This window comes from Caretta caretta, chromosome 4, assembly GCF_965140235.1.
Source record: "Caretta caretta isolate rCarCar2 chromosome 4, rCarCar1.hap1, whole genome shotgun sequence".
NCBI lineage: Eukaryota > Metazoa > Chordata > Testudines > Cheloniidae > Caretta > Caretta caretta.
Window position 1 is genome coordinate 80,455,613 of NC_134209.1, and position 25,378 is coordinate 80,480,990.

The 25,378-nt window shown below is 44.7% G+C and overlaps 1 protein-coding gene across 10 annotated transcripts in view; it reads right to left on the reverse strand.

The window, feature by feature from the left end:
- NEK1 (NIMA related kinase 1) overlaps positions 1-25,378 on the reverse strand; it is a 144,859-nt gene that overhangs the window by 89,176 nt on the left and 30,305 nt on the right. For 7 of the 10 annotated variants that reach the window (XM_048847672.2, XM_048847673.2, XM_075127796.1 and 4 more), the window contains 7 exons: positions 20,298-20,455; positions 17,792-17,851; positions 17,486-17,545; positions 17,318-17,353; positions 17,142-17,216; positions 539-717; positions 327-458 (listed from right to left, as the gene is read on the reverse strand). In XM_048847672.2, coding sequence (XP_048703629.2) covers positions 327-458; positions 539-717; positions 17,142-17,216; positions 17,318-17,353; positions 17,486-17,545; positions 17,792-17,851; positions 20,298-20,455 — 700 coding nt within the window. The remainder of the gene's footprint in view (positions 1-326; positions 459-538; positions 718-17,141; positions 17,217-17,317; positions 17,354-17,485; positions 17,546-17,791; positions 17,852-20,297; positions 20,456-25,378) is intronic. The other 3 variants (XM_048847678.2, XM_048847676.2, XM_048847674.2) reach the window with 2 other exon arrangements.

The following is a 25,378-nucleotide window of genomic DNA, read 5'->3' on the forward strand; positions in this document are numbered from 1 at the left end:
AACCATTAACAACTTGAGTTTACCAGAACAAGTTGTCAGCATATATAGTAGCTAGATTTACTAATGATTTCATCCATAAGCACTGGAAGAAACGGTAGAATCGGCTGCAAGATAAGATACATAAACCCACTGGCCATCTTCAGTGGGAACTAAGGCACCAATGGTTCTAAAAGGGTTATGCATTCTGTGAGAAACCAACACATGAACAGACAAAACAGCTTCAGTGAATAAAGATGGTTTTTAAAAGTGTCTAGGATTAAGCTAAACACAACATAGGACAAAAATCTAACACGTAGGGATGCATTCACAGATTATCACAGTCCAACCTGTTTGCATTGGCTTGTTTAGACACCTCCTTCAATCTTTTGATTTTTTTCCTAATTGCATCAGCATCTGGTAAATGGTGATGACCATCAGGCCCATTAGGAAATCCTGGACGTACTCCAGGTGGAACTCCTCTGTAGATAAATATGTACAGTAACTTTCATTACTTTCATCAAAACAGAGCACATGCAACTCTAATGGAAGGTAGTCATACCTTTCAACAGCTTCCCGACTTCGTATTTCTGCTCTCCAGCTGGTTTCTCTCTCCTCACCTACTTTAATATTTTCCTTTTGCTGTTGCATCTGGTCAAAGATAGCATGGTAGTGTTCATACTGTCCTCTGGCAGGCAAAGGGGAAGGCCCAACACCTCCTCCACCGCCAAAAAACGGTGCCTGGGAATTAAAGAAATAACTCTCATACCCTTGTCCTAATAAACCCTGGCAATGTCCACTACTCTTAATAAAACAACAACAAATCAATATTTCTTCCTGAAGTTTAATATGCCCAAAATGTATCTGTTTTAACACAGAGTAGGAGGATTTAAACTTACACTCAAGTAACATTAATATTTTATTTATTATCCTCTGTCAGCAGTTAAATTATATGTGCTATATCTATCACATAACAGTACGGCTGACCCTCTGATATAAAAGGAAATCATCCCATTTCAAAATCGATAAACTACACCAAAGACTAAGTCATTTACCACAGTGAAGGAACTGAAACATCAAGGAAAGAGGGACAGTGCTATCATTATAAAAGTAAAAGAATGGTAAAAATTAGTGCCTCTCATATGTCTTTTTCTTAAAATAAACCCTGTTTTTCATTACAGTCTTCAGTTTTGGTTTAACCGTGTGCATATTCTGAAAGTTTGGTGTCTGTGACACGCAACAGTCATTTTATTGTGGATAAAGTAACTGGAATCACTGGAATCCCAGAATGACATGAATTCTTTCCTGCAGTTATTAGACAAAAAGGGTCCACTTATATTACAATTAATATGCCAGTTATAAAGACATCTTTGGAGTTCTTGCTACAAAGAATACACATGAGTAGCTTTAAAGTTGCAGGTCATGTGTGAAACTGGCAGCAGTTTTCAATATTTCTTGGCAATACATGGGGATATCTCCCTAATGAAAAACATCACACCAATAACATTTCTACAGTGAATTTCTACTGACAGATCTATAAAACACTAGTATTTCACTGACGAAATTATCAGTTTCTAAATTATTTAAAAGATTTGTGCTCTAGAGCCAATGTAGAAAATTACTGCTGTCAGTGGAATGTGATACTATTACTACTAATCCTCGCTCCTCATAGCTTGCGTTGCTTTCCCCTCCTACAAATCTCACCTCCTTCTCCCATCACAGATGCCTAAATTAATCTCCTTCATACCCCACATTTTTCCCAATCCTTACTCTCCTCCTTAACCTCCTATTCTCTTCTGGCTCTTCCCCCTCAAAATACAAGTATGCTTTAGTCTCTCCAATCCTAAAAAAGCCCACCCTTGACCCCACTTGCCTCTCCAAATACTGCTCCATCTTTCCTCTCCCTTTCATCTCTAAGATCACTGAACATGCTGCTTACAATCAGTCAGGAGTTCCTCTCCTCCAATTTCATCCTAGACCCTTTCCAATATGGCTTCTGTCCCTTGCACTCCACTGAAACCGCTCTTGCCAAAGTCTCTAATGACCTCTACCTAGTTAAAGGCCAGAACCAGTACTCCATCCTCATCCTTGGCCTGTCAAGCCACTTCTGATAGTTGATTATACTCTTCTTAAAATCGTCTCCCTTGGCTTCTGTGACTGTCCTCTGCCGGTTCTCCTCTTACTTCTCCAACTGGTCCTTCAGTGTTTCTTTCTGATTATAACCCTCATCCGGTCACAACTTTTTTTTTTGGGGGGGGGGGGTAGGGAGGGAAGAGGAGGAAGAGGGGAGAAGGGGGGTGGTTCAACAAGGCTCTCTCCTCGGTTCCCTTTTCTCCTCCATTTACACCTTATCTCTTGGCAATCGCATCTGCAAACAAAAATTCCAACTATCCTCTCTATGGATCACTCTCTCTACTCTAGAACTGTCTCCTGGCCAAATTAAAATCTAAATTAATCCAAAATCTTGTTAATGTCTAGCAATCAGCTCAAACTCAACATGACTTAAATAGAGCTGCTAATCTCCCCTCCCCCTCCAAGGCTTCCCCACTAACTCCTTTTTCAATCACTGCGGACACCACCACCACCACCTTCTTGCCGAGAGGTGGGGAAACTATGGATCATAGGCCACGGCAGGCCCGCGGGACCATCCTGCCCGGCCCCTGAGCTCCTGGCCCAGGAGGCTAGTCCACGGCCCCTCCCCCGCTGTTCCTCCTCCCCCACAGCCATGCGGCCGCGTAGACAACAGGACTGCGAGCTCCTGCCACTCTGAGCGGCATGGTAAGGGGGCAGCGGCAGACTGCAGCAGTGAGAGGGGGTTGGGTGGCGAGGAGGTTCTGGGGCAGTCAGCTGAGTCCCAGGGGGACTGTTGGGGGCAGGGGTGTGGATAGGGGGTGGGATCCCGGGGCAGGGGTTCTGAGGAGGATAGTCAGGGGGTGGGAAGTAGGAGGGGGTGAATAGGGGGCAGGGGCCAAGCTGTTTGGGGGGCACAGCCTTCCCTACCCAGCCCTCCATACAGTTTCGCACCCCGATCTGGCCCTCGGACAAAAAAAGTTTGCCCACCCCTGTTCTTGCCTATCACCTGTGCTGTATCTTTGACACAAAAAACTCTTTAGGTCCTCTCACCCAGGCTGTGTCTAAATCTTTCCAATTCTTTCTGCATTACATCTCTAAAATATAGCCTTTCCTATCCATCTTCACAACTAAAATGCTCATCCCACCTCTAATCTCATGTTTGGACTACAGCAACTACCTTTACTTTGTTTTTGACAAATGCAATCTTGCCCCTCTATATCCATTCAGAATATCATTCGAAAGACCATTTTCCTAGCCCATCATTTTGAACACATCACCTCTCTCTCTGTATCTCTCCACTGTCTCCCTCCAAGACCCTCAACCATCATATCAAATCTGATGCCGCTGTGTCTATCCTGATTGGAATATTACCAAAGAGCATGATGGAGCTGACAGTCTTCTTGGATATCCTAATATGTTCTTGCATTGGTCAGAAGAGCTCTGTTGATACAAATATAAGGAATATGCAGTGATCTTATATCTGGAGGAAGAAAGAGGAGGAAGAAATTGCTTCCTTTTAAAAGTGGGTGTATATCTCCATAGTGATCTGAATGAACGTTGAGTCTTTCAATGAACAAAGAGACTCATCCATTTTAGCACTGAACAGATTTTGTCTATCAAATCGATAATCTTCAGTAACTGACTGAACTTCCTTAGGCAAGCAACCCTGATGCTGACAACCATGATGCACATCTCAGAACAATAGCTGTAGCCACTGAATGGACATTGGTATCAGCTGCATCCAGTGCAGCCTGAAAGGTTTCAACAATTAGTAAACCTTCACACATAGAATTTAGGGATAAGGCTAGATCAAAGGGCAGTTTTTTCCTAAAATTAGCAGACTGCCCCATTGAAGGGGGAGACTTGACAACTTTTTCTTCCAAAGATATCTAGTCTCACTGGTTCTCTCTTTCTTCAGGAGTTCACTTTCCTATTTGTTTCAGTTTTTCTTTGGCAACACAGACAAGTGAAGATGGAGTCAGATGAGTGTAAAAATACTCAAAACCTATGGTGGGCAGTTGATTTCTACTAACAGCATGTTCTGAAGTAGTTGCAACCAAGCCAGCAGTACCCCAAAAGTCTTTGCCAGATCTAAAATTCCTGCATCTGTAGGAAGAGCAACTCTACTGTTATATGCCAGTTGTAAAATATATATATAAAAAAAAAAAAACAGTTTATATGTCTTCTCCTGTACCATTTTCAATGGGATTCGCAGCATTTGTGTTATATGTTTCAATACTTTTTGAAAGGTTTTTAAATCGTCCATTGCCATAAGTACAGAAGATGAAACAGCATCAATCAGGTGAAGGAGGAGAAACATGTGGAACTCCAGATGAATCTTCTTGAAGAACCAGAGTTTTCTCACCACTAGAGTTCTGATGTTCTTCTGTTTCCATAACCAAATTATGAGAATTATGAGACACCTGGAGTAAGTGATTTAAAAATGATTCCCCACACACTAGGGGGAAAACTTGTCCTGAATACTGTGCATATTGAGGTCATGGTGGCCAAAACGGCCAAATCTGTAGACCAAATGGATAAGACATTCATTCATTTCAGAGGAAACCAAGAATAATGAGGTTCATTTATACTGTCTTGTCTGGTTTTATTTTATTTGTTTGCTGACCTGCTTTCCTCTTACGTGAAGGACTCCTGATGGACTCCAAGGAGGAGCTGGACTCAGAAGACAAAAGCCCCTCCATTGATCGGGTAACAATTGGAGATTTGAATATCTGGGTAAGACTTCTGTTCTCATTCTCGCCGGCACATTGCTGGAGATAAACTTTCAGTACAGGTACCTGAGATCTTTCTCAAAGAGATTTTGGTGGCACAGAAATAGGAGAAGTCTCTTATAATGGAAACGCATACTCTGAGGTGATCTTAAGATCCAAAAAAGACGAACAATCCTTTCAGAGCTGTGAAACCCCTCTTTAAGGGTATCTGTGCTGAGGGATCTGGAGTCTCCTCTAATTGCTTTGAAAGTGCTACTGAAGATGAAACTGACAGCGCCAAAAGCAAAGATTCCAAGCAAGATGATGCTGGAACAGACAGTGATTGATGTACCACTGCCAACACAGCCAGCGATAGTAACTACCATGTCATAGGCTTAGCATAGTTATCTTTCCAGTCTCTTTGTAGATGTGGCACTCAAGCTCAGGCACTGAGTGCCGTCAGTTACTCCTTTAGAACATAAAAACATAATACCACAGTGGGTCAGACCAATGATCCATCCAGCCCAGTATCCTGTCTTTTGATAATGGCTGCTGCCAAATCTTTCAAAGGGAATGAACAGAACAACTTCACGTGATCCATCCACTGTCATCCCGTCCCAACTTCTGGCTTTTGGAGGTTTAGGGATATTTATAGCATGGGGTTGAATCCCTGACCATCTTGGCTAATAGCCATTGATGGGACCTATCCTCCATGAACTTATTGAATGCTTTTTTTAACCCCATTATAGTTTTGGCCTTCACAACATTCCCTGGCAATGAGTCCACAGACTGTGTGTAGTGTGAAGTCCTATTACCTTTTGTTTGTTTTAAACCTGCCACCTATTAATTTCATCAGGTGACCTCTAGTTCTTTTACTACGTTAAGAGTTAGATAACACTTTGCTATTCACTTTTATACCATTCATAATTTTAGAGGCATCTATCACATCCAAGTTGAACAGTCCCTGTCTTTCTAATCTCTCTTCATATGGAAGCTGTTCCATACTTCTAATCATTCTTGTTGCCCTTCTCTGAGCCTTTTTCAAATTCTAATATATATTTTTGACACCAAGCATCCAGAACTGCATGCACTACTGCAGGTGTAATTGGATCATGGATTTGTATAATGGCATTATGATAATTTTCTCTTTTCCTATCTGCCCCTTTCTTAATGGCTCCTAACATTGCTAGCTTTTTTGCCTGCTGCTGCACATTAAGCAGATGTTTTCAGTTAACTATCCATAGGGACTTCAAGATCTCCTGTTTGAGTGGAAAGAACTATTTCAGACCCCATCATTTTGGACATATAGTTTGGATTATGTTTTCCAGAGTACATTAATTTGCACTTCACAACATGGAATTTCATCTGCCGTTTTGTCACCCAGTTTTGTGGGATCCCTTTGTAACTTTTCACAGTTAGCTTTGGACTTAACTATATTTAGTGATTTTGTATCATCTGCAAATTTTGCCACCTCACTGTTCACCCCTTTTTCCAGATGATTTATGAATATGTTGAAGAGCACTGGTCCCACCTCAGATCTTTGGTGGACTGTAGCAGGGCTAATACACCCATCCCCCTTTTGGGGGTAGGGGTGGGGTGCTTTACAGTCCGGCGGTTGCATCTGTAGGATTGCCCTCGGTCTCAGGGCTGTGTGGTCCTGTGGCCTTAGTCAGATGACCCTTGTGATCAGGGCAGTGCAGCCTAGCGGCCAGAGTCAATAATACGGTCCCTGCTCTCGGGGCAGTGCGGTCTAGTGGCCAGAGCCAGTAATACTGTTGAGCTAGGCCACCACCCTGGGGTGGGCGGTGGCCAGGATAGGGGGACCTAGGCCCGCCCTCTCCACAAGGTCCCAACCCAGGGCCCTGTTGGTGGCGGCGTTGCCCATCACCAGCTCGGCAAGGACCCTACTGAAACACACAGCCTGTCTATGGTTCTACAACAGCTTCCCCACAAAGTTTCCCTTGGTGGCTTCCTACCCGATTCTCTGTAGTCTGCTGTCTCTGGGCCTCCACTGTCTCTTCCCCTTTCTGCGACATCCCGAGAGTGTGTGGGGGGGTCCGTCTCAGTCTGGCTGGCCTCTGCGTCCTGGAGTGTAGGCAGTCCTCCGCTGGAAGTCAGCAGCACACCTCCTTCCTCTCCAGCAGTCAGTCCAGACTGAGATGCTCTGCTGGCTTTTATATCCTGCTTCCAACTGGAGCATGGCCAGCAAAGCCAAGGGGGCGTGGCCTCCTTAGCTAAGAGAGAAGGGTTAACCCCTGCTGCACCAGTGCGGGGCTGATACACCCCATCACATCCCCTCTCACCCCTTAAGGTGGTGTCTGGGGACTGTCTTCCTTCCCCTTCTTCTCCTTCCGCCCAGGAGAAGTCGTCTATGTTCGCATGGGCCGTCCCTGGCTGGTGCAGCACGTGGAAGGCATAAGGTTGGAGGGAGAGGTACCAGCACATGATTCATGCATTGGTGTCCTTCATACTATGGATTCATCAGAGGATCAGTGACCAAGAGATAGGGGTTCCCTAAAATGTAACACCTTAAGGCATCGACAACCCACTGAACAGCAAGGGCCTCTCGTTCTATCACGGAGTAGCAGGTCTCTCAGGAGAACAACTTGCGGCTGAGGTAGAAGATTGCATGCTCCTCCCCCTCTAGTTCTTGTGACAGCACCACTCCCAGTCCTACCCCCAAAGCATCCACTTGGAGGAAGAAAGGTTTTGTGAAGGCCAGCGTAGAAAACACCGGCTCTCAGGTCAACTGTTCTCATAGGGTCTGGACAGTGACCTGACAGTCCTCTATCCATTGGACTTTCCGAGGTTGGGAATTTTTTGTCAAGTCTGTCAGTGAGATGGCAAGCATGGAGAAGTTAGGTACAAAACAGAGGTAGTATGCAGCCAGCCCCAAGAATTGCCGCACTTGTCTCTGTCATGGGAGTGGGGAGTCACACAAGGCCTGCACCTTGTCTATTAAGGGACGTAGCTTTCCCTTACCCACAGTGTAGCCCAGGCACATCACCTCCCGCTGTCATAAGTGACAATTGGCTGGGTTTGCGGTGAGGCCCACATCCCACAGGGCCCGCAGCACGCTGGTGAGGTGTTGGAGTTGTTCCTTCTAGCCTGCGCTATAGACAACATTGTGAATGTATGCAGCACCGTATGAATTATGGGAGAAATCAGTATTTGGTTCATAAGCCATTGGTAGCTGGCTACACCCCCATGCAAGCCAAAAGGCATCTTGGTGAACTGATATAGGCCAAAAGGCATAGAAAAAGCCATCTTCTCTCGGGAGGCTGGTGTCAGAAGGATTTGACAGTATCCCTTGGTTAGGTCTAACAGAGACCAATTTTGCGTTGCCCAGCCACTTGAGCAGTTCATCCTCCCTTGGCATGGGGTATGTATCAAACCAAGAGACAGCATTCACCCTCCTGAAGTCAATGCAGAATCCGACCGCTCTGTCAGGCTTAGGGACCAGGACTATGGGGCTCCGCCGCTCACTTCTGGACTCCTCAACCACTCCTAGAGCTCGCATCATTTCTACTTCCTTCTGCACAACCCCCCACTTCTTCTTGCAGAGTGGACGGTGGTTCTCTCACCTTCTGGCCAGGGATAGTGGCAACGTGATTGCTCTTCACATTCGTCCTCCCTGGCCAGGCTGTCAGGACAATGGGGAAGGCTGATACTAGCCATTGTACCTGCTTCTACTGTTCGACATTGAGCTCCTGGCCAATTGCTACTGGCCTCAGTTCAGTTGGTTCATCAGCCAGTGGCCCCAGCTCAGGTTCCGGGGGGTACAGGGTAATCATCAGGCCTTCCCATTCCTTCCAGGACTTGAGGAGATTCACATGGTAGGCCCGCATGTTTCTCCAGCGTCCCAGTAGCTGTATCTCGTAGTTGACAGGCCCTATCAGTCTGGTTACTTCAAAGGGGCCATGCCACTTAGCCAGAAGCTTAGATTCTGAGGAGAGTAGTAACTAACAACAGGACCCGGTCTCTGGGATCAAAGGTCCTCATCTTTGTCCCTCTGTTGTACTGGTTCTCCTGAGCATGTCAGGCTCGCAACAGATTCTCCTAAGCCAAAGTACCTAGATCCTTGAGTCGCTTCCGCAACCGTAGTATGTACTGGACAGATCCTCTGACCTGGGTTTCCTGTTCCTCCCAGATCTCCCTCAGTAGATCCAGGATTCCCCGGGGCTGTCTTCCATAGAGAAATTCAAAAGGGGAAAAACCAGTGGACACCTGTGGGACCTCTCGTACGGTAAAGAGTAGTGCTTGCAGCAACTTATCCCAGGGCCGCGGATAATCCTCCACGAACTTCCTCAGCATTGACTTCAGTGTCCCGTTAAATCGCTCCCTTAACCCACCCATCTGGGGGTGGCAGACTGAGGTTTTGAGGGCATAGATATTTAGCAGGCGGGGTAGCCATCAACCTTGATGTTACATTAGTTCCCCAGCCTGTTAGTATCTCATGTGGTAGCTCAACTCTGGTGAAGAACTGCATGAATTCGTTAGCAATAGCGGGAGCTGTGGTGCACCGCAAAGGGACAGCCTCGGGGTACCGCTTTGCGTAGTCACTACGACAAGAATATACCTGTGCTGCTCTTTTCCACGGACCCTACCAAGTCTAGGCCGATATGATTGAAGGGATTCTGACCACAGGTAAGGGCACCATGGTGGCCCTCGGTACCTTTGGGCCAGCCTTTTGGCACTCAGGGCAAGAGGTGCAGTGGTCCCGCACTTCTTGGTGTATACCAGGCCATAAAAATCTTTGGGCCACCCTCTGAAGCATTTTCTCCTTCCCCAGATGCCCAGCCCAGGGTACAGAATGGGCCAGGCGCAGCAAGTCTCGCTAGAACAACCGTGGGACCAGCAGTTGGCACAGGACTTCCTTTGTCTGCAGGTCTTGGACCAGCCAGTAGAGAAGACTGTGGTGGATCTCAAACTGGGATCCTTGGGGAAAGCACTGGAGTTAGCCCTCCTCCTGGGTAGGGCCTGTCGCTTGTTCCCAGGACCGGTTGAGGGTTGGGTCTTCCCTTTGTTCTTCTAGGAGGTCCCTGTCAATGTCTAGCCACCCTTCCCCGGGTGGGGCTTCAGGTGGGGGGAGGTTGGTCTCTGGTGTCCCAAGGTTCCCCGAGGGTCCTTCTTTGGGGTTGTCCAGGCCCAACAACGCCCCCCGTGCGGGGCATGCCCCGCTAGCTCCTGAAGGGTGTACCCTCCACCCATGCAGGAGCTCAGTGAAGCCCTGCCATTCACGCCTTAAGATCACCAGGTAGGCTAGCTTTGGGGCCACCCCAACCAAGCATAGGCCTTCCTGATGAACGGCCTCAAGTCACTCCCTGGGTAGTCAGGTATGGTCTCACATCTCTGTGGATGTCCTGAAGATGTATGGGTGCTCTGGCCGAGCCTGTGATCTTCACCAGGCTGGTCCGAATGAGCTTTTGGCTGCACCCTGAATCAACCAGGGCCGTTGTTGGCAACCCGTTCACCCGAACAAATCAAGATCTTACCTGGGTCCCTCTTCCAGGCACCATGACCGACTACCCATGCGTGCTTTTAGTTACAATCCATGTAGGGCATTCTCTACAGAAATGCCCCCCTTGTCCACACTCGACACGATTCCTCCCTGTAGGTAGAGTGGCCTGGGGTGTGCTCCGTCCACCTGGTGGGTCCTCTCTTCCCAGGCAGGGGTTGCCCCAATTGGGTCCCTTGTGCTGAGCGTCCTTGTCGGCACCGGCGACCTGGAATAAAGGTGAGGATTCCCCGCTTCAGTCTTGCGGGGTCCCCAGCCTGCCGGTCAGTCTTGATCTCCTGGGCTCCCCCGTTTATGGGCCAATCACTCCAATCCCTCAGCAGCCATGTAGTCTTCTGCCAGCGAGGGTCGTCGGGTGACGCTGTTGCACCCACTACTTCCACCCCCAGCAGGCAAGATCTGGATAAACTGTTCCGGGCCACAGCTTCGGCCACTTGGAGCCCAGTCCAATGTTCCGGTTCCAGCCACTGCCAACATGGAGTCGCTGTGCCACCACTCTGGGTCTGACCCGTGGTGGGTACCGCTCACAGCGGAGTCGCTGGTGGTATGTTTCGGCATTGATGTCTGTTTGGTCCAGGATGGCTGCCTTGACCCTTAAGTATTCTAATGCCTCCTGCAGCTTGAGGTTCCTGTATGCAGTCTGTGCTGGGCCAGTCAGGTAGGGGTCCAGTGCTCGGGTAGCCACTGGGTGGCAGTGTCATGAGGAACACTTCTGGATCGTCACTGGGCCCCATCTTTGTCTGGCATATCGGTATCCCCATCAGACCGCCCAGTCTGCTCCTGCCGAGCTAGGGAAAGGGTTTGGGGAGGTCCACAACAGCCATGCCATTCATGGGACTAGACGTTCCTGCTGCGCCTGTTGTTGGGTGGCTAACTCCCGCATGAGCTGGTGCTGCTGTTCCTGCGCCATCAGAAACTGTTGCTGGGAGGTGAGCTGCTGAAGCAGCTGTGTCTGCTGCTGCTGCGCAGCCTTCTGCTACTGGTTTTCTAATAGCCATTTCAGAAGTTTCTTGGCTTCCATTTGTCTGGTTTGGGTCCTTGTAGCAGGTCCCGATCGCTGCTCGCATTCTCGACCAGTTGTTGCAGGGCTGATACACCCGTCACCCTACAGCCCCGCGGTTGCATCTGTAGGGTTCCCCTCAGTCTCGGGGCTGCGTGGCCCTGTGGCCTTAGTCAGATGACCCTCGCAATCAGGGCAGTGCAGCCTGATGGTTGCAGTCAATAACACAGCCCCTGGTCTCGGGAAAGTGCTTCCTAGTGGCCCGAGTCAATAATACGTCCCTTGCTCTTGGAGCAGTGTGGCCTAGCGCCAGAGTCAGTAACACTGGTGAGCTGGGCCATCACCCTGGGGTGCTCAGCCCAGACTGAGCTGTTCTGCTGGCTTTTATATCCTGCTTCCAGCTGGAGCATACCCAGCAGAGTCGATGGGGTGCGGTCTCCTCGGACAAGACAGAACAGTTAACACCTGCTGCACCAGTTCGGGGCTGATAGGGTCCCTGCCATAGGGACCTTGTTAGTTACCTCTTCCCATTGTGAAAACTGATCATTTATTCCTACCCTTTGTTTCTTAGCTTTCAACAAGTAACCATTATCCTACGATTGCTTAGTTTGCTTAAGAGCCTTTGGTGAGGGACCTTGTCAAAGGCTTTCTAAAAATCCAAGCACACTATATCCACTGGATCAACCTTGTCCAAATGCTTATTGACGTCCTCAAAGAATTCTAACAGCTTAATAAGACGTAATTTCTGTTTACAAAAGTCATGCTGACTCTTTCCAAACATCATGTTTATCTATGTGCCTGAAAATTTTATTCTCTATTATAGCTTCAACAATTTGCTGGGTCCTAAAGTTAGGCTTACTAGTCTATAATTACCAGGATTGCCTCAGGAGCCTTTTTAATTTTTTTTCTCCTTTTGGGGGTAATTCTTCCATCAACCTAGTTGCATCTATTTTGGGGGGGGGGGGGAAGGGAACGGACAGGTTAGCATAGCTTCAGCACTCAAAAGTGTGAATTTCATACCCCTGGGCATCATAGCTATGTCGACCTACTTTCCAGTACAGACCAGAATAAAGTAACCAAGTGACATTAGGGTTGTTTCAACTGTTCTACTTAAGGTGGTCTGAAGGAACTAAGTGGGTCACCATGTTCTTTATGTTGCAGAGGGGGGAGGGAGCACAAGAGCATGAAGAGCACATGTGCAACTTCTGCTGTACACTGCTAGTGAAAATATTCCAAATTGCAGTGCTGGGGTGTCCACAAATCATGAGTAGGATGTATATTTGCAGTATGCAAAAACCAAAAAGTGTTATTTGGATTTAATTACAAGTGGATGGAGAAAGACTTAAAATGAAGATTGGTCAGAGATTTGCAGTTTCTGCAATTTCACAGCATTATCACAGACTACTTAAACAACTGAAGTTGCAGAAAACCTCAGTGCTAGTAAAAGCCATACACAGTGGAAATCCTGCTCAACTGGCTGTTATCAGGGCCGGCCTTAGGGAAAATGGCACCCTGGGCAAACTTGCATTTTGGTGCCCCTGGTCCCTGTGAGGGTGACACCCCTGCCCCCATTGCCCGTGGCCCCCCCATGGGCTCCTCACCCTCCCTTCCCACCTAATCCCTGCACTGTGCCCCCTTCACCCCTAATGCCTGCTCCACCTCTTGCATCCCTAATCCCTAGACCCCCTTCACTCCCAACCTCTGCCCCCTCCTGTGCATCCAACCCCTGCACTGTGCCCCCTTCACCCCAACCCCTGCACTCCCCTCTTGTGCCCCAATTCCTACCCTCCTACCCCCTGCACCTCCCTCCTAAGCCCCTAACCTGTGCACGCCTACTCACCCCAACCCCTGCCCCTAAGCCCTGCACTGTGTATGCCCCCTTCACCTCACGCATCCTAACACCTGCCCCCCTCTTGTGCCCCTAACCCCTGCACTGTGCCCCCTTTGCCCCTAACCTTGCATCCTCCTCCTGCATCCACATGGGGAAACTGACCTGGATGCACAAAGCAGCTGGCATTGCTGCTCACTCCCCCATTGGACTGCTGCTCCTCTGCCCCACGGGGGCCTAGAGGGCTGTGAGGGGGAGGAGGAGCAAGGAGCAATGTCAGGGCTTCCTGCATCCAGGTCACTTTCCCTGCGGGCTGTGTAAGGGGAGGGCAGGAAAGCAGCAGCTCCTGATGCCTCAGCACAGCCCAGGTGGGGAAGTGACTTGGATGCAGGGAGCCCTGGTGTGTGTATTGGGGGGAAGGTGTTGAGGGGAATGTGTGTGTGCCTGTGTTGAGGGGAAGTGTGTATTTCAGGCTCCTGACCATGAGTGCTTTCTTAAAGAGAAAGCGCATTCACTCACTCAGGCACACACGTTCAGACAACCATCTGCCAGCAGCTCCAGGCCTAGAGAGGCAGCAGCACACACAGATTCCCCCTGTCCTGTCATCCCAATTTAGAGGAAATTGGGTACACGGGTGGGATGGAGGGGGAGACCCCGCCATCAGCCCCACCTCCCCCCGCAGAGCAGACAGGAAGACGCTCCCAGTCTGCAGTGGCCCGGGACAACTCCAGGGAGGAACAGGGGGGTGGGAGGACAGGAACAGCAGCAGTTGCACACGTGGAGCAGGGCGGAGGAGGGGCACTGCTACTTCCGAGGAGTCACCTAGCTCTGATGGCTGGTCGTCCAACTGCGCCCTGCAGCTCGGGTCTCTTCCCCCTCCCCCACACTGCTGCTTGCCTGCCTACCCTGCTGCCTCCGTCAGTCCAGCTGGCCTCTTGGCAGCAGGTCAGGTGGGAATCCAAACCCTGCGCACAGCACCCCCTTGGGCAGGCTGCCCTGGGCGGGGGCCCATACAGCCCACTCCAAAGGCCAGCCTTGGCTGTTATTAAAGAAAAGCTACTGTAACTTATGTGAACCTCAATGATATAAAGAGGGGATCATGTACTATTTGGCAGAGAATGGCTGAGATTTAGCTAGACTAGCAAAGCATAACATTCTTGCATGTTCAACCAACCAGACTCCAGCACAAATCAAAAATCAGCTGAACTTTTGGAGAAGGCAGCTGATATCCTTCAGGATGGTTTCAGAACTTTAAAACATAAGAAAACAAAAACCATGCTTTTAAAAGGGAGTAATTTCTAAATTTTTCAAAGCACAGCCAGTACCTTTTGTGATACAGCCAAAAGTAGAAGCAGAACTACAGCACTTATAGCTCTCTAGAATTTTATCCAAGAGTAAGGAGTTAATGGAGCACCTCTGTAGTGCCAGTAATGAAGAAAAACAGGATAGTCGGTAGCTGTGATTACTTCAAACTACCCATACATTTGCATCCCTAGCTGGTGGGAAGACATTGCCCCAACCCTACCTACAACAAATGGAAACTGAAGACAGTGAAAGAAGCACCTCACAATTAGCACATGTAAAGGGATTACTTCAATTCACATTTTTGGTTTATCCAAATACTCAAGCAAGTGATACATGCGATGGCTCTGGATAATACTGTACCAGTTTACAACATACAACTGCAAATCTTCTCTTGGCTTCTAGAAAGGAAGTGCATGCTACTACAAATCAGATACCAGCATTGTAGAATATCATCTGAGGTTTCATCTGGACTCATTAAACTCAATCTACAGAGAGAGGTTCTTAAGAAACAATGATCAAAAGCCAAATTGTGCACACCCAGATGCAAGGTTTCCATGTGGAAAAGTGTCTTATGAAGAGACTACTGAGATAATTCATTGAAACCCAGAGTGATTACATCACAGACTGGTCCTCTGTCTTATTGGACAGAAGTGCCACCAAACATGTCAACCAGCTTTCAGGATGTCCTACACCAGTGATGCTGACTGCAAGCACCAAGCCTACAATACAACTGTAGACAGTGACTTGTGATGCTACCAGTGAGGCTCATGTCCCTGTTTCTACTACAGGTGACCTTAGCGTTACAAAGCAGGAAGATGTTTCTGATTCAGTTACACCACCAAGTCCAGACACTGATGTAATGTCCATGAGAGGTTGTAGACCACCTCTCAGACATATTTTGTAGCATGTCTGTATATTTAACAGTATTTTAAGGATATTTGATTTGTAACTTTATGTCCTTTTACATTTAAGGGGGGAGGAATATGTAGTGTAAAGGAAAAACAGCAGTATTTCTTTAAATAGTTTGTAAGCCCTCTAGCGGTGCTCACCCTTTTTTAGGTTGGAAAGAGATCAGCAATGAGAGTACCAGCATCTATATAGCTAGGCCTTGTATGTTTGCGTAGAGTGAGTAAACAGTCATGTGGGACACAGATGTGCCCGTGCAGTTTCCTCACATTCTTGTTCTGTAAAAAGCAAAACACATAAAACCTGATCACTGCGATCCACATGTGTCTCATATCTAGTAGTGAAGCCTCCGTGTCCTGAACAAGCTATAACTAGTAGAAAATACATCCCTTCATTTGTTTAGCAATATAAGTTACCATGAACACCTCTCCACTACTTTGATCTATGCACTGAGACACACAGTCACAGTATGTGTCTGACTTCCCACAACAATAATGTTCTCAGGTAACTATCACTCAGTAGGAGAGCCCACAAGCATTCAAAAACAGAACTTTCTCCAGATCTAGCCTACATAAGTCACTCTTGCAAGAGTGAAGAACTTTCCAAAAATTAATCAACTAAAATTAGTGCATCAAAAACTTACCCTAATTAATTGACAAAATAATGAGGAAATGAGCTATTCCACCATCACCTCTTTTTAAAAAAAGTAAAATAAATAAATAAAATACCAGGTGCTAACGCAAGCATCATGGCTGCCTCCTCCATCATTTCCTAAAACCCCAAACCTTCATCTTACTCCAAAAAAGTGTCCTAAGCAAACCAGGCAAAAAAAATAAAAAAATCCCAACAACGTGGCCACTCTACCAGCTCCTAATCATCACCTAATGTCTGATTTTGTTTTATTTTAACCACAGCAACAACAGCAGCTCCAGTTCATCTCAACCAACTTCTTCTCTTTTATACCAAAAACCCCCAAACAAAACTTCTAAAACTCCAGTATCAAAAAATTAAAATAAAAGCCCTACTAAATACTTGACATTTCAAATGCTTTACTTTTTCTCTCTCTTTTCTATATCTTTAATAAAAAGTTAAAAGAATTTTTAATACTGTATTTGCCATAATAGGAAGCAAGCTACAGCCTCTGCATACCAAACCCCAAACTCTGTTCAATGTTAAACAGTAACTGAATTTATTTAGCATCTTTAATTCCTTATATTCCATCTAAATTAATACAACAGACCTTACCTCTTTCAGAATTAATGCAAAACTTCTCTTCAACCGCAACTTTCTCTCAGCAAGTTATTCACACAAACACTTGCTACTGATAAATTAGGCAAGCTATTTTTCCTATGGACTCGAAAAGCAGAAAGGAACAACACAAAATCTCTCATAGGGGAGGAGCTCAGATGCTACATTGTTGGGGGCCATAAAAATACCTAGACAGAAAATTGTGAGGCATTTGAATGAGGAGAAGAAGGTTGTTCCATGCACAGGTTCAGTATAGAAAAAGGACAAGAGGGAGGAATGGGAGAAGGAAGGAAACAAATGTGGTGTATGAAGGATGAAATTATTGGCAGAATGAAGGAAGATGAAAAAATTTGATGGAACATGTTAGAAATCAGAGAAGTGTACTCAAACACCAAGAAGTTGGGTACATGAAGGGGGCCATTAATCAGTATCTCTAAGACTGTTCATAGATTAGTACTGGGGGTAGCTCCACATGTAGATAGGCATCTTTCTGTTCTGGAGAAAAGAACGTGCCATGGAAGATAAATAAAAGGGAGAAAAAAGATTGTGCTATATATTTCAGCATCTGCTGCCAACCTTAACTTCACCACTTCCACCTGAACTAAGCACATTTCTCCAGCCTTGTTCCCTGGCTCTGTTTATCCGTTCCATCTGGAGAAGACAAAAAATAAAAGGAAATAGAAGTTCAAGGATTCAATTTTCTATTAAAAATTCAATTTCAATGTTGAAAATAAAATTCAAACGTATTTTACCCTTTCCTTTTCCAGTCTTCTCATCTGCTCAGCCTTCTGAAAGTTTGAACAGTGGGAATATTAAACTATATATTCTGAGGTACTTTATGACGAACTACACAAGGGAAGATTTTATTACTTAAAGCATCATTGTAAATAGAAAAAAAAAAGCCAAAGTATTAGGTCTACCTGGTCTCTTTGTCGTTTTTCCTTCTCAAGTAATTCAAATCTTCTCTTTTTTGCAGCTTCCTGAAAAATAAGTATATATTTAGAATTTATTAATGAACACTACTTTTAGCAAATTTAGATCATGGTAGTTAGTACTCCAATGGCAGAGGCACGCCCAGAAAGGTAAAAATTAAGAAGTTAAAGGGTCTTTGGAGGAAAGAAATAAGGAGGAAAGGTTTGGAGGTTTTATTTTGCATTTTAAAAATCGTTTTATTCTGGTTTTGGTTTTGATGTAGCTTGAAAACAGGTAGATGGGTGTCTTTATACCTCAAACATTTTCCTCCTTTCTTCTCCTGGATTCATTTTCTTCATTGGAGTTGGATGGGCCTAGATAAAAGGTAAAACTACAAATTAGATAGCTCAGTGCATGGTACTTTCTAGATCCCAAAATAATAGGAAAGTGAAGTCAGGAAGTGAGAGAGCAGTAATTTAAAATGTAACACTATTTTACAATACAGCTTCATCTATTATTCAGAAGTCTGCCTGAAAAAAAAAAAGATACTGTTAAGATCTAAGGTAAGTTCTGTTGTAATTCTTCATTTGCTCTTAACCATGGGTTCTATCTAGTCAAAACAAATGAGAAAATACTTTTGAAAACTCAATTTTAATCTTTCCTATTAATTTCCCTTCTCTGAGAATATCAATGCACACTGATCCTCTATGCCCTTCTTAACAAGTTGAAGGTCCCTGGAGATGCCAATCACAGTGCTCACTGGGAAAACAAGTTGGCCTTGAAATTTCCAACTACAGAGTTTGTTCAAACTATAGTGAATACTTTATTCTTATGTAATAACACTGCTAACTGGTATTTATGTACAGTAAAACCTCAGAGTGACAAACAACAGAGTTACAGACTGACCGGTCAACCACAAACTGCTTTGAAACCGGAAGTACACAATCAGGCAGAAGCAGAGACAAAAAAAAGCAAACGCAAACACAGTACGGTACTGTGTTAAACTATTAAAAAATAAAGAGTTTTAAAAAAAGATTTGACAAGGTAAGGAAACTGTTTCTGTGCTTGTTTCATTTAAATTAAGATGGTTAAAAGCAGCATTCTTCTTCTGCATAGTACAGTTTCAAAGCTGTATGAAGTCAATGTTCAGTTGCAAACTTTTGAAAGAACAACCATAATGTTTTGTTCAGAGTTACAAACATTTCAGAATTACCAACAACCTCCATTCCTGAGATCTTCGTAACTCAGATTCTATTGTATTTAGAGACATGTACTCTTCTGTTTGTTGGAAAAGGGCCATAGTTTTGTGGTATAATCTTGTTCCCTTAGCTCCCTCTGTTCAGTCAGGCAGATATTTAAAACATATACTTTGCCTGTCACCTTATACAAGGTCACAGTCAATCACTGAAAGAAGCAGGGACAATATGGTAGAATTACACTTCCTGCAGGCACCACTGCTTTGAATTTCTTCACTTTTGTATACACAGTGTAGTGTTTTAGTTTTATTTTAAAGTGAAACTTGAATAGATTGAGTCTTGGTATAAAGTTATTTAACAGCACTTATAAATGTCCACCTTCAAGGACAACGTGAAGACCAAACAGCATGGCTTTGTCAGATGTATCTGTATCAGTCTGGCCCCATTCCACATCCTATTGCCAGTTTTCTTCTCCAAACACATTTTCATGCTCCCTCTACTCTTAAAATCCATTATTAAGATCACAAATTCCATTAAAATTTTAAATACAGAATTTGGTTTTGTCCACCAGAGTCCAGTGGTACCTGCTTCGAAACACACGGAATCTTTTAAAGAATAATCCGTTGAAAGGACAGCATAACTAGCTACCTAATTTTGTTTTGCCAGGATTTTGTTACACCCCTCCATAGAAATGCAGTTGCTTTAGAAGAGGATCTACTCATTTAGAGGTACCGTCCTCCTCAGTCTAGTTCAACTTCTGCTTTCTCTGAAGAGTCCAGTACATTATGGAGCATGTATTGCATATTAACAGACAATTCACTTAGATGTGCCATCTGTTTGCCAGAAGCTGGGAATGAGCGACAGGAAATGGATCACTCGATGTTTTGTTCATTCCCTCTGGGGCACCTGGCATGGGCCACTGTCAGAAGACAGGATACTGGGCTAGATGGACCTTTGGTCTGACCCGGTATGGCCGTTCTTATCTACTGATCACACTGTATATTTAAGTTTGAAGGTGCTGAATATGGAACAAGTACACTTACTAATAGAAAAAAATAGATCTGAACATCGAATAGATTAACAAAAAAAAATATCTAATACCACCAAGGTCTTATATAGTGCTTTTCCATCAATGGATCTCAAAAGGCCTTACAAAAGGAGGTCAGTATCATTATCCCCATTTTACAGATGAAGAAATAGAGTCACAGAGAATACTCTGAATAGTGACTATTAAAAATAGTTCCAGGGGTTTTGCAAACTTCAGTTGTAAAATTACTGTATTCCTAAAACTGACTGCCACAAAATGAGGTTACTGAAGCCATTCAAGCTGCAGCCAACTTAAGTAGCATTCCAAACCAGACTGATAGTAGTCTCCCAGCTCAGCAATATCTTCTTACAAAATAAGAAAAACAAAACAAAACAAGGCATATAATTGGTTTACCTAAATGCAACTATTTCCTGTGTAGATGTATGTCAATACAACAGATGTAAATGAAAAGCAACAATAATAGGATATTAGTGGACTAGTATTTTAAGTAGTTTAAGTAAGGTAAATCAAATTAGTTAATGAAAACAAAACTTCTGGAAATATATACCTTCCTTATTACCACTCCTGTGCCCTCACCTGTCTAAACTTAGCTAATGGCTTCTTCTCATGAAATTTTTTAGATGCATCGCCAGATTTCTTGATCATTAAAGGCACTCCATATTTTGCAGCAGGTTTGGTAATTTTCTGAGCTGGCACAGCTGAAGCACAGATTTGTCCTTGAGCTGGTCGTTTTACTAAACAAGAAAGGAAGAAATATGAATGGTTTGTCTCATAGTTAAACTTACATAGCTAGTCTTCTTTGGATATTGGTGCATTGCTCTGTCTCAAGTTACCTGACCGGTTATCAAGACAAAAAAGTCTCAGACTAGATTCAGAGTATTCATTTGAGAAAGGGGCACAACTTCTCTCCAAGCCTTTCCCACTTTTATTAGACAACTACCAAAATGGCATCTTCTTCCCAGTTGAGATACTTCCCCTCCAAAAAGTGAAAATCATCTCCTCTCCCCACAGAAGCAGAGCAAGAGAAATTTCAAATACCCAAGACCCCCAGACTAGGACACAAATGTACTCCAGTAGTTTTCTGGAAGTCTTCCTCTCCTCATCCAGTAATTTAAGTTGTTTGAATAAACTAGATGCAACTGTATGAAGCCCATAGGATAATCACTTACACTGCTATCTACAGCAGTTGGGCTTGCATGCAGTACCAATACTAGAATATATTTTAGAACATGTACTATTTTGCCATCAGTCAAAATATGCTTTGGTTGAGATATAATTTCTTTCAACATTTATTGAAACACTGTATAAAAGTCATTAAAAAAAAACCACAGAGTCGAGTCTGAAGAGGTCCACATATCTCTTTTTCCTGCCAAACACATAGTTTGAGAGGGCTGTGTTGGCTATGTGTTTGGCAGGAAAAAAAAAAAAAAAAAAAAGGATGATCTTCTCTAGATCTCTTCAGACTCAAAAGTGCCCCTTAAACTCTACCAAGTTTAGAAACTTTGACTACAGGACATTTCGAGCAGAAAGAATTTTTTTTCCTGCAGTTTCTCTCCACATTCATAACAAATGGGTAATGCTTCTCATCTATGGAATTCCTATCATTGTATTCCTGTCATTTATCAGATTATTAGGGTGGTCTAAAACAAGGAGAGAGACTACTAACAGAATGAAAATTGTCAAGTACGAAAATTCTCATTCTGGTTTACAGCTTCTCCCCTCAAATTGTAACAAATGTCAAGTAGCAGATGTGATTCATAGAAGTTGGGAGGGAAGGAAAAAGCAAAATTGTAATTATTACATTAGAAAAATAAGGAGAGATAGAAGTTTTCCCATATAAAGCAAAAGTCTCATAATTTAAGGAATTAACTTAGGAACTCAGTAGCCTTACTACCAAGTGATAACTTGACAGAGAAGCAGACACCTACTTTGCAAGTCTTCCTTGGATGACTCTCTAGCCACAATACTATTAGAAGCATGTGGAAGGGCCTTAATTCCCTCTATGAATGGTCACCCAGCTACCTGATATGCCAACTAGTGCAGTATTTTAACATCTTGCCTACAGCAACTTTGAAAGCTTAAGCCACTGGTATTTTGGATGGAACAGCATGAACAGGATACAAATGGTGTGTGTTTACTTGAGAGATCTTTAGAGCTGCAGGAATGACAATTGTGTAACCTTCCCAAAGGAGTACTTAAGACTGGAACCAAATAATGGAAGAACTATTTCTCAAGAATTATGTAAAGAAAAACTTACCTTGTGCAGAAAGGTTTCTGGAGCTAGAAAAACAACAACCTTATCATCATGACAACTACAGTGTTAATACATAGATAAAGAAACTAATTCCAAACCCTGTCTTTTGGAGATAATGGTGACTAGATAAATCTACACCTGGCTTTCCTAATCTGGCTAGTCTGATGAATTTTGACATCTGATGATACTCAGATACAGAATCCAATGTACCTGTATAAAAAGCCACTGGGCTGGGTATTTGGTTTTTTAGGGTGATTGGATGTATGACTCTAATCAGCCATCCTGGAGCAACTAGTGTAGCGAAGATCACCAGAACTTTAATTTTAATTAATTAGTAGAAGTAGTAATAATTACAGGCCAGGGCCACAGTGTTGAGCACTGTACAGACTTAACAGATAGTAAGCGCTTTGGGGCATAGACTGTTTCCCTTCAAATGAAAAATAAAATTAGACTAGCTCAATGAATGAAATTTCCTGGTTGAGTTCTGTCTCATTACCAAAGTATACTAATGAGAACAGAGTCCCTGCTGAACTACACTTCACTTTTAAAGCCCAGGCTGTTAATCATAGGTGGTCCAGGCACAAATGAAGGAGTCTCTGCTTCAAGAAGTAACTTATCTTTCTGCAGATGCAGCAGAGGTTCCTTGGCTGTCTATCAAGTACAAAAAGCTGGCCTTCTGTGCCTGTGAAGGATGATTTAACCTCTTCCTTTATGTGGACTGCCTTGAAAGGCAGCAGATTCTTCTTTGTCTGGCACATAATTTTCATTGCCTCAGAGGAACTCTGACCTCCACTTACTCACTGGTTTTGGGAGGGATACAAATATTCATAGTTCAGAGCGTAAGCCAGCTTCTAACTAACAAGATGCAGAAACAAACTTCCACTGTGACACACTGCTCCATAATTGTCGCTACTGTGTTTCTTGCACCTTCCTCTGAAGCAGCTGGTAATATCAGTGACAACAGTGAATTCAGTGGACTACTGGTGTGATCCTGTGTGGCCATCCTTATGTTTTCTTGCAGCACAGGACTGACAGAATTGTAAAAGTGAACTAAAAGGATGTGTATTTTGAGATTTTGGAAGATTGTGCTGCACAAAGTGTGAAGTTCAGAGATCTGGATATTTTCCTTTTCCTAAGGTGAGGGACCATAACCCTTAGGTTATGCTGTGTTCCAAGTACAGTCCCATCCTGCAAGGCTTGCTTCTGAAAGAGAGCACGCAAGGTCTAGAGTAAAAGTTGACCTGGTTATCAACATATTGCTTGAACTAACCTGCCCACAACAGGACATTTAGATATGATCTGCAAATGACACCTAATATTGCATTGCATCCAATAAGCTGTTCCATGTACTCAGAAGTAATTTCTAGGAAGCATATAGCGTGACATTTAATTGCGGGAGGATACCAATGCAACACCAGCAAACTAGTTGCTGGAGACAACTGGCTCTAGATGACCACTACCAGGAAATGACTGACATGAAGACATTCTGGATCTATGCAAATCTTTACCATGGTGCAAAAATTATGGCCAAAGCTGTATTTTGACCTCTGGGTAAAGAATTTTCTGTGCTGAAATACTTCTTGATTTTGAAAAACCTACAATTTTAAATCCTTTCCATCAGCTAGCAAGTTATGAGTAGATCTGTTTCTCTGGACAGGGCACAATTTGTGGTGATGTACATAAATGGGTATAAACAGAATTTAGGACCTGAACCTTGCTGTAATTGCTACTATGCATTTAAGACTCTGGGAGCAGAGCGTAGATTTAAAAAGTTTTATACAGCAACTGTAAACTCTCATACACAAGTGTTCATTTTGTCTGAGCATGCTCATTTTGAGGATTGTTAGTTGTGGGTGGGGAATCTATTTAGGTCTTCCTTGAGAGCTTCTGCTCCAGATTTTTTCTCTCTGCTAAGCAAACAGTCCTATCTTAAATACCCTAACTGTTGATAGTGAACAACAAATTTCTATGCTGGATTCAAAACTGAAGTTTAAGCTTCTCTGCATCTCCAGCTTCTAATTTCTCTAATGTTTTCCCAAACAGCCTCACCCTGTAAATTTGGATGTGCAAGTTTTGCAATGATTGCTTCCTATTCATGGATGTAAACATATCTTTCTTGTACTCACTGATTTAGGAATCATTGCTCGTCACAAATCAGACTGAGATCCAGGAAAGACTGCCAAGAAAGCTTTTTTGCACACTGCACCAAGGATGGGACCAGAAAATGAATCCAAGACCTCTTTACTCCTGGGGAAATTCTGCACCACTGCATGCACACAGAAAACAATGTCCCCCTGCAGATTTCTTTGCTTCTCTGCAAAAAGTGACAGGGAAGCAAAGGAAAGCTATGCTAGGGAGTGGGGGGCTGAGGACACCCATGGGCGTAGTTTGAGGGGGACATTACCCTCCAACCGGAGGAAAGGAGGGGCACATGGGGTCCTAGACCACTGCCCTCTCACCCCATATCTGTGAGCACAGAGCTGCCCTGCTAAAGGAGGGAACTGCTCAGCCCTGCTGACACTGCAGCTGGACACCACCTCCTGGGACCTAGTGCTGTTTGTGCTCCCCTTGTGTGTGCTGAGAACCATCCTGTTTTCTGCACAACAGTGAGTGCCCATAGTGGAACAAGGTAATGGGGGCGGGGTGGGATGCGGGGCGCGGGGCAGAGCCCAGGATGCAGCATCCCCTTGGCAGCAACTGCAGCTGGGACTCCCCCATTACACAGGACCATCAAACCTCCCCCCCCCACACACCCCAAACCTCACTCCCTCAGCACCTGGACCCCCCACTGAGCCCCCCACCCCCAGACTCCCCCTGCTGAGCCCCAACCCCCAGTCCCAGCCCCCCACCACTGAGCCCCAGCCACCTTGCCCCTGAACCCCACCCCCAAGTCCCTGTGCATCCAGATCCCCCACTGAGCCAACCTGCACCCAGAAAGTCCCAGAGAGAACCCTCTTACCCCACACCTGTATCCACACACACACACACCCCTTTACACTTGGATCCTGCTGGGCTGAGCCTGCCAGCCCACACCTGATGTGCCTAGAACAGACGGGCAGGGCTCCAGGATGTTTCTGAGACAGGCCTGGCCCCTAGGCTGTGTCAGGATCAGGAGCAGCCCCACCGCCAAATCCCTGTCCCAGGGAATGGCTGCAGGGTGATCTCTCACCTCCATGCAGCCAGTGGCCTGTGCTTCCCCCATGCCATGCTGGAGCCTCCACATTTATTTCGGGGTGGATAAAAATCGGATTTTTTTGATAAAATGCTTTTTGAGGAGGAAAAAAAATCTTATCTAAAGATAAAGGTATCTTTGAGCTCAAAGATCTCTCATCATGGAATAGGGATTATAAATTCTAATTCCATAGTATGGGACAATATATTCATGTATATTCATATTTAAGGA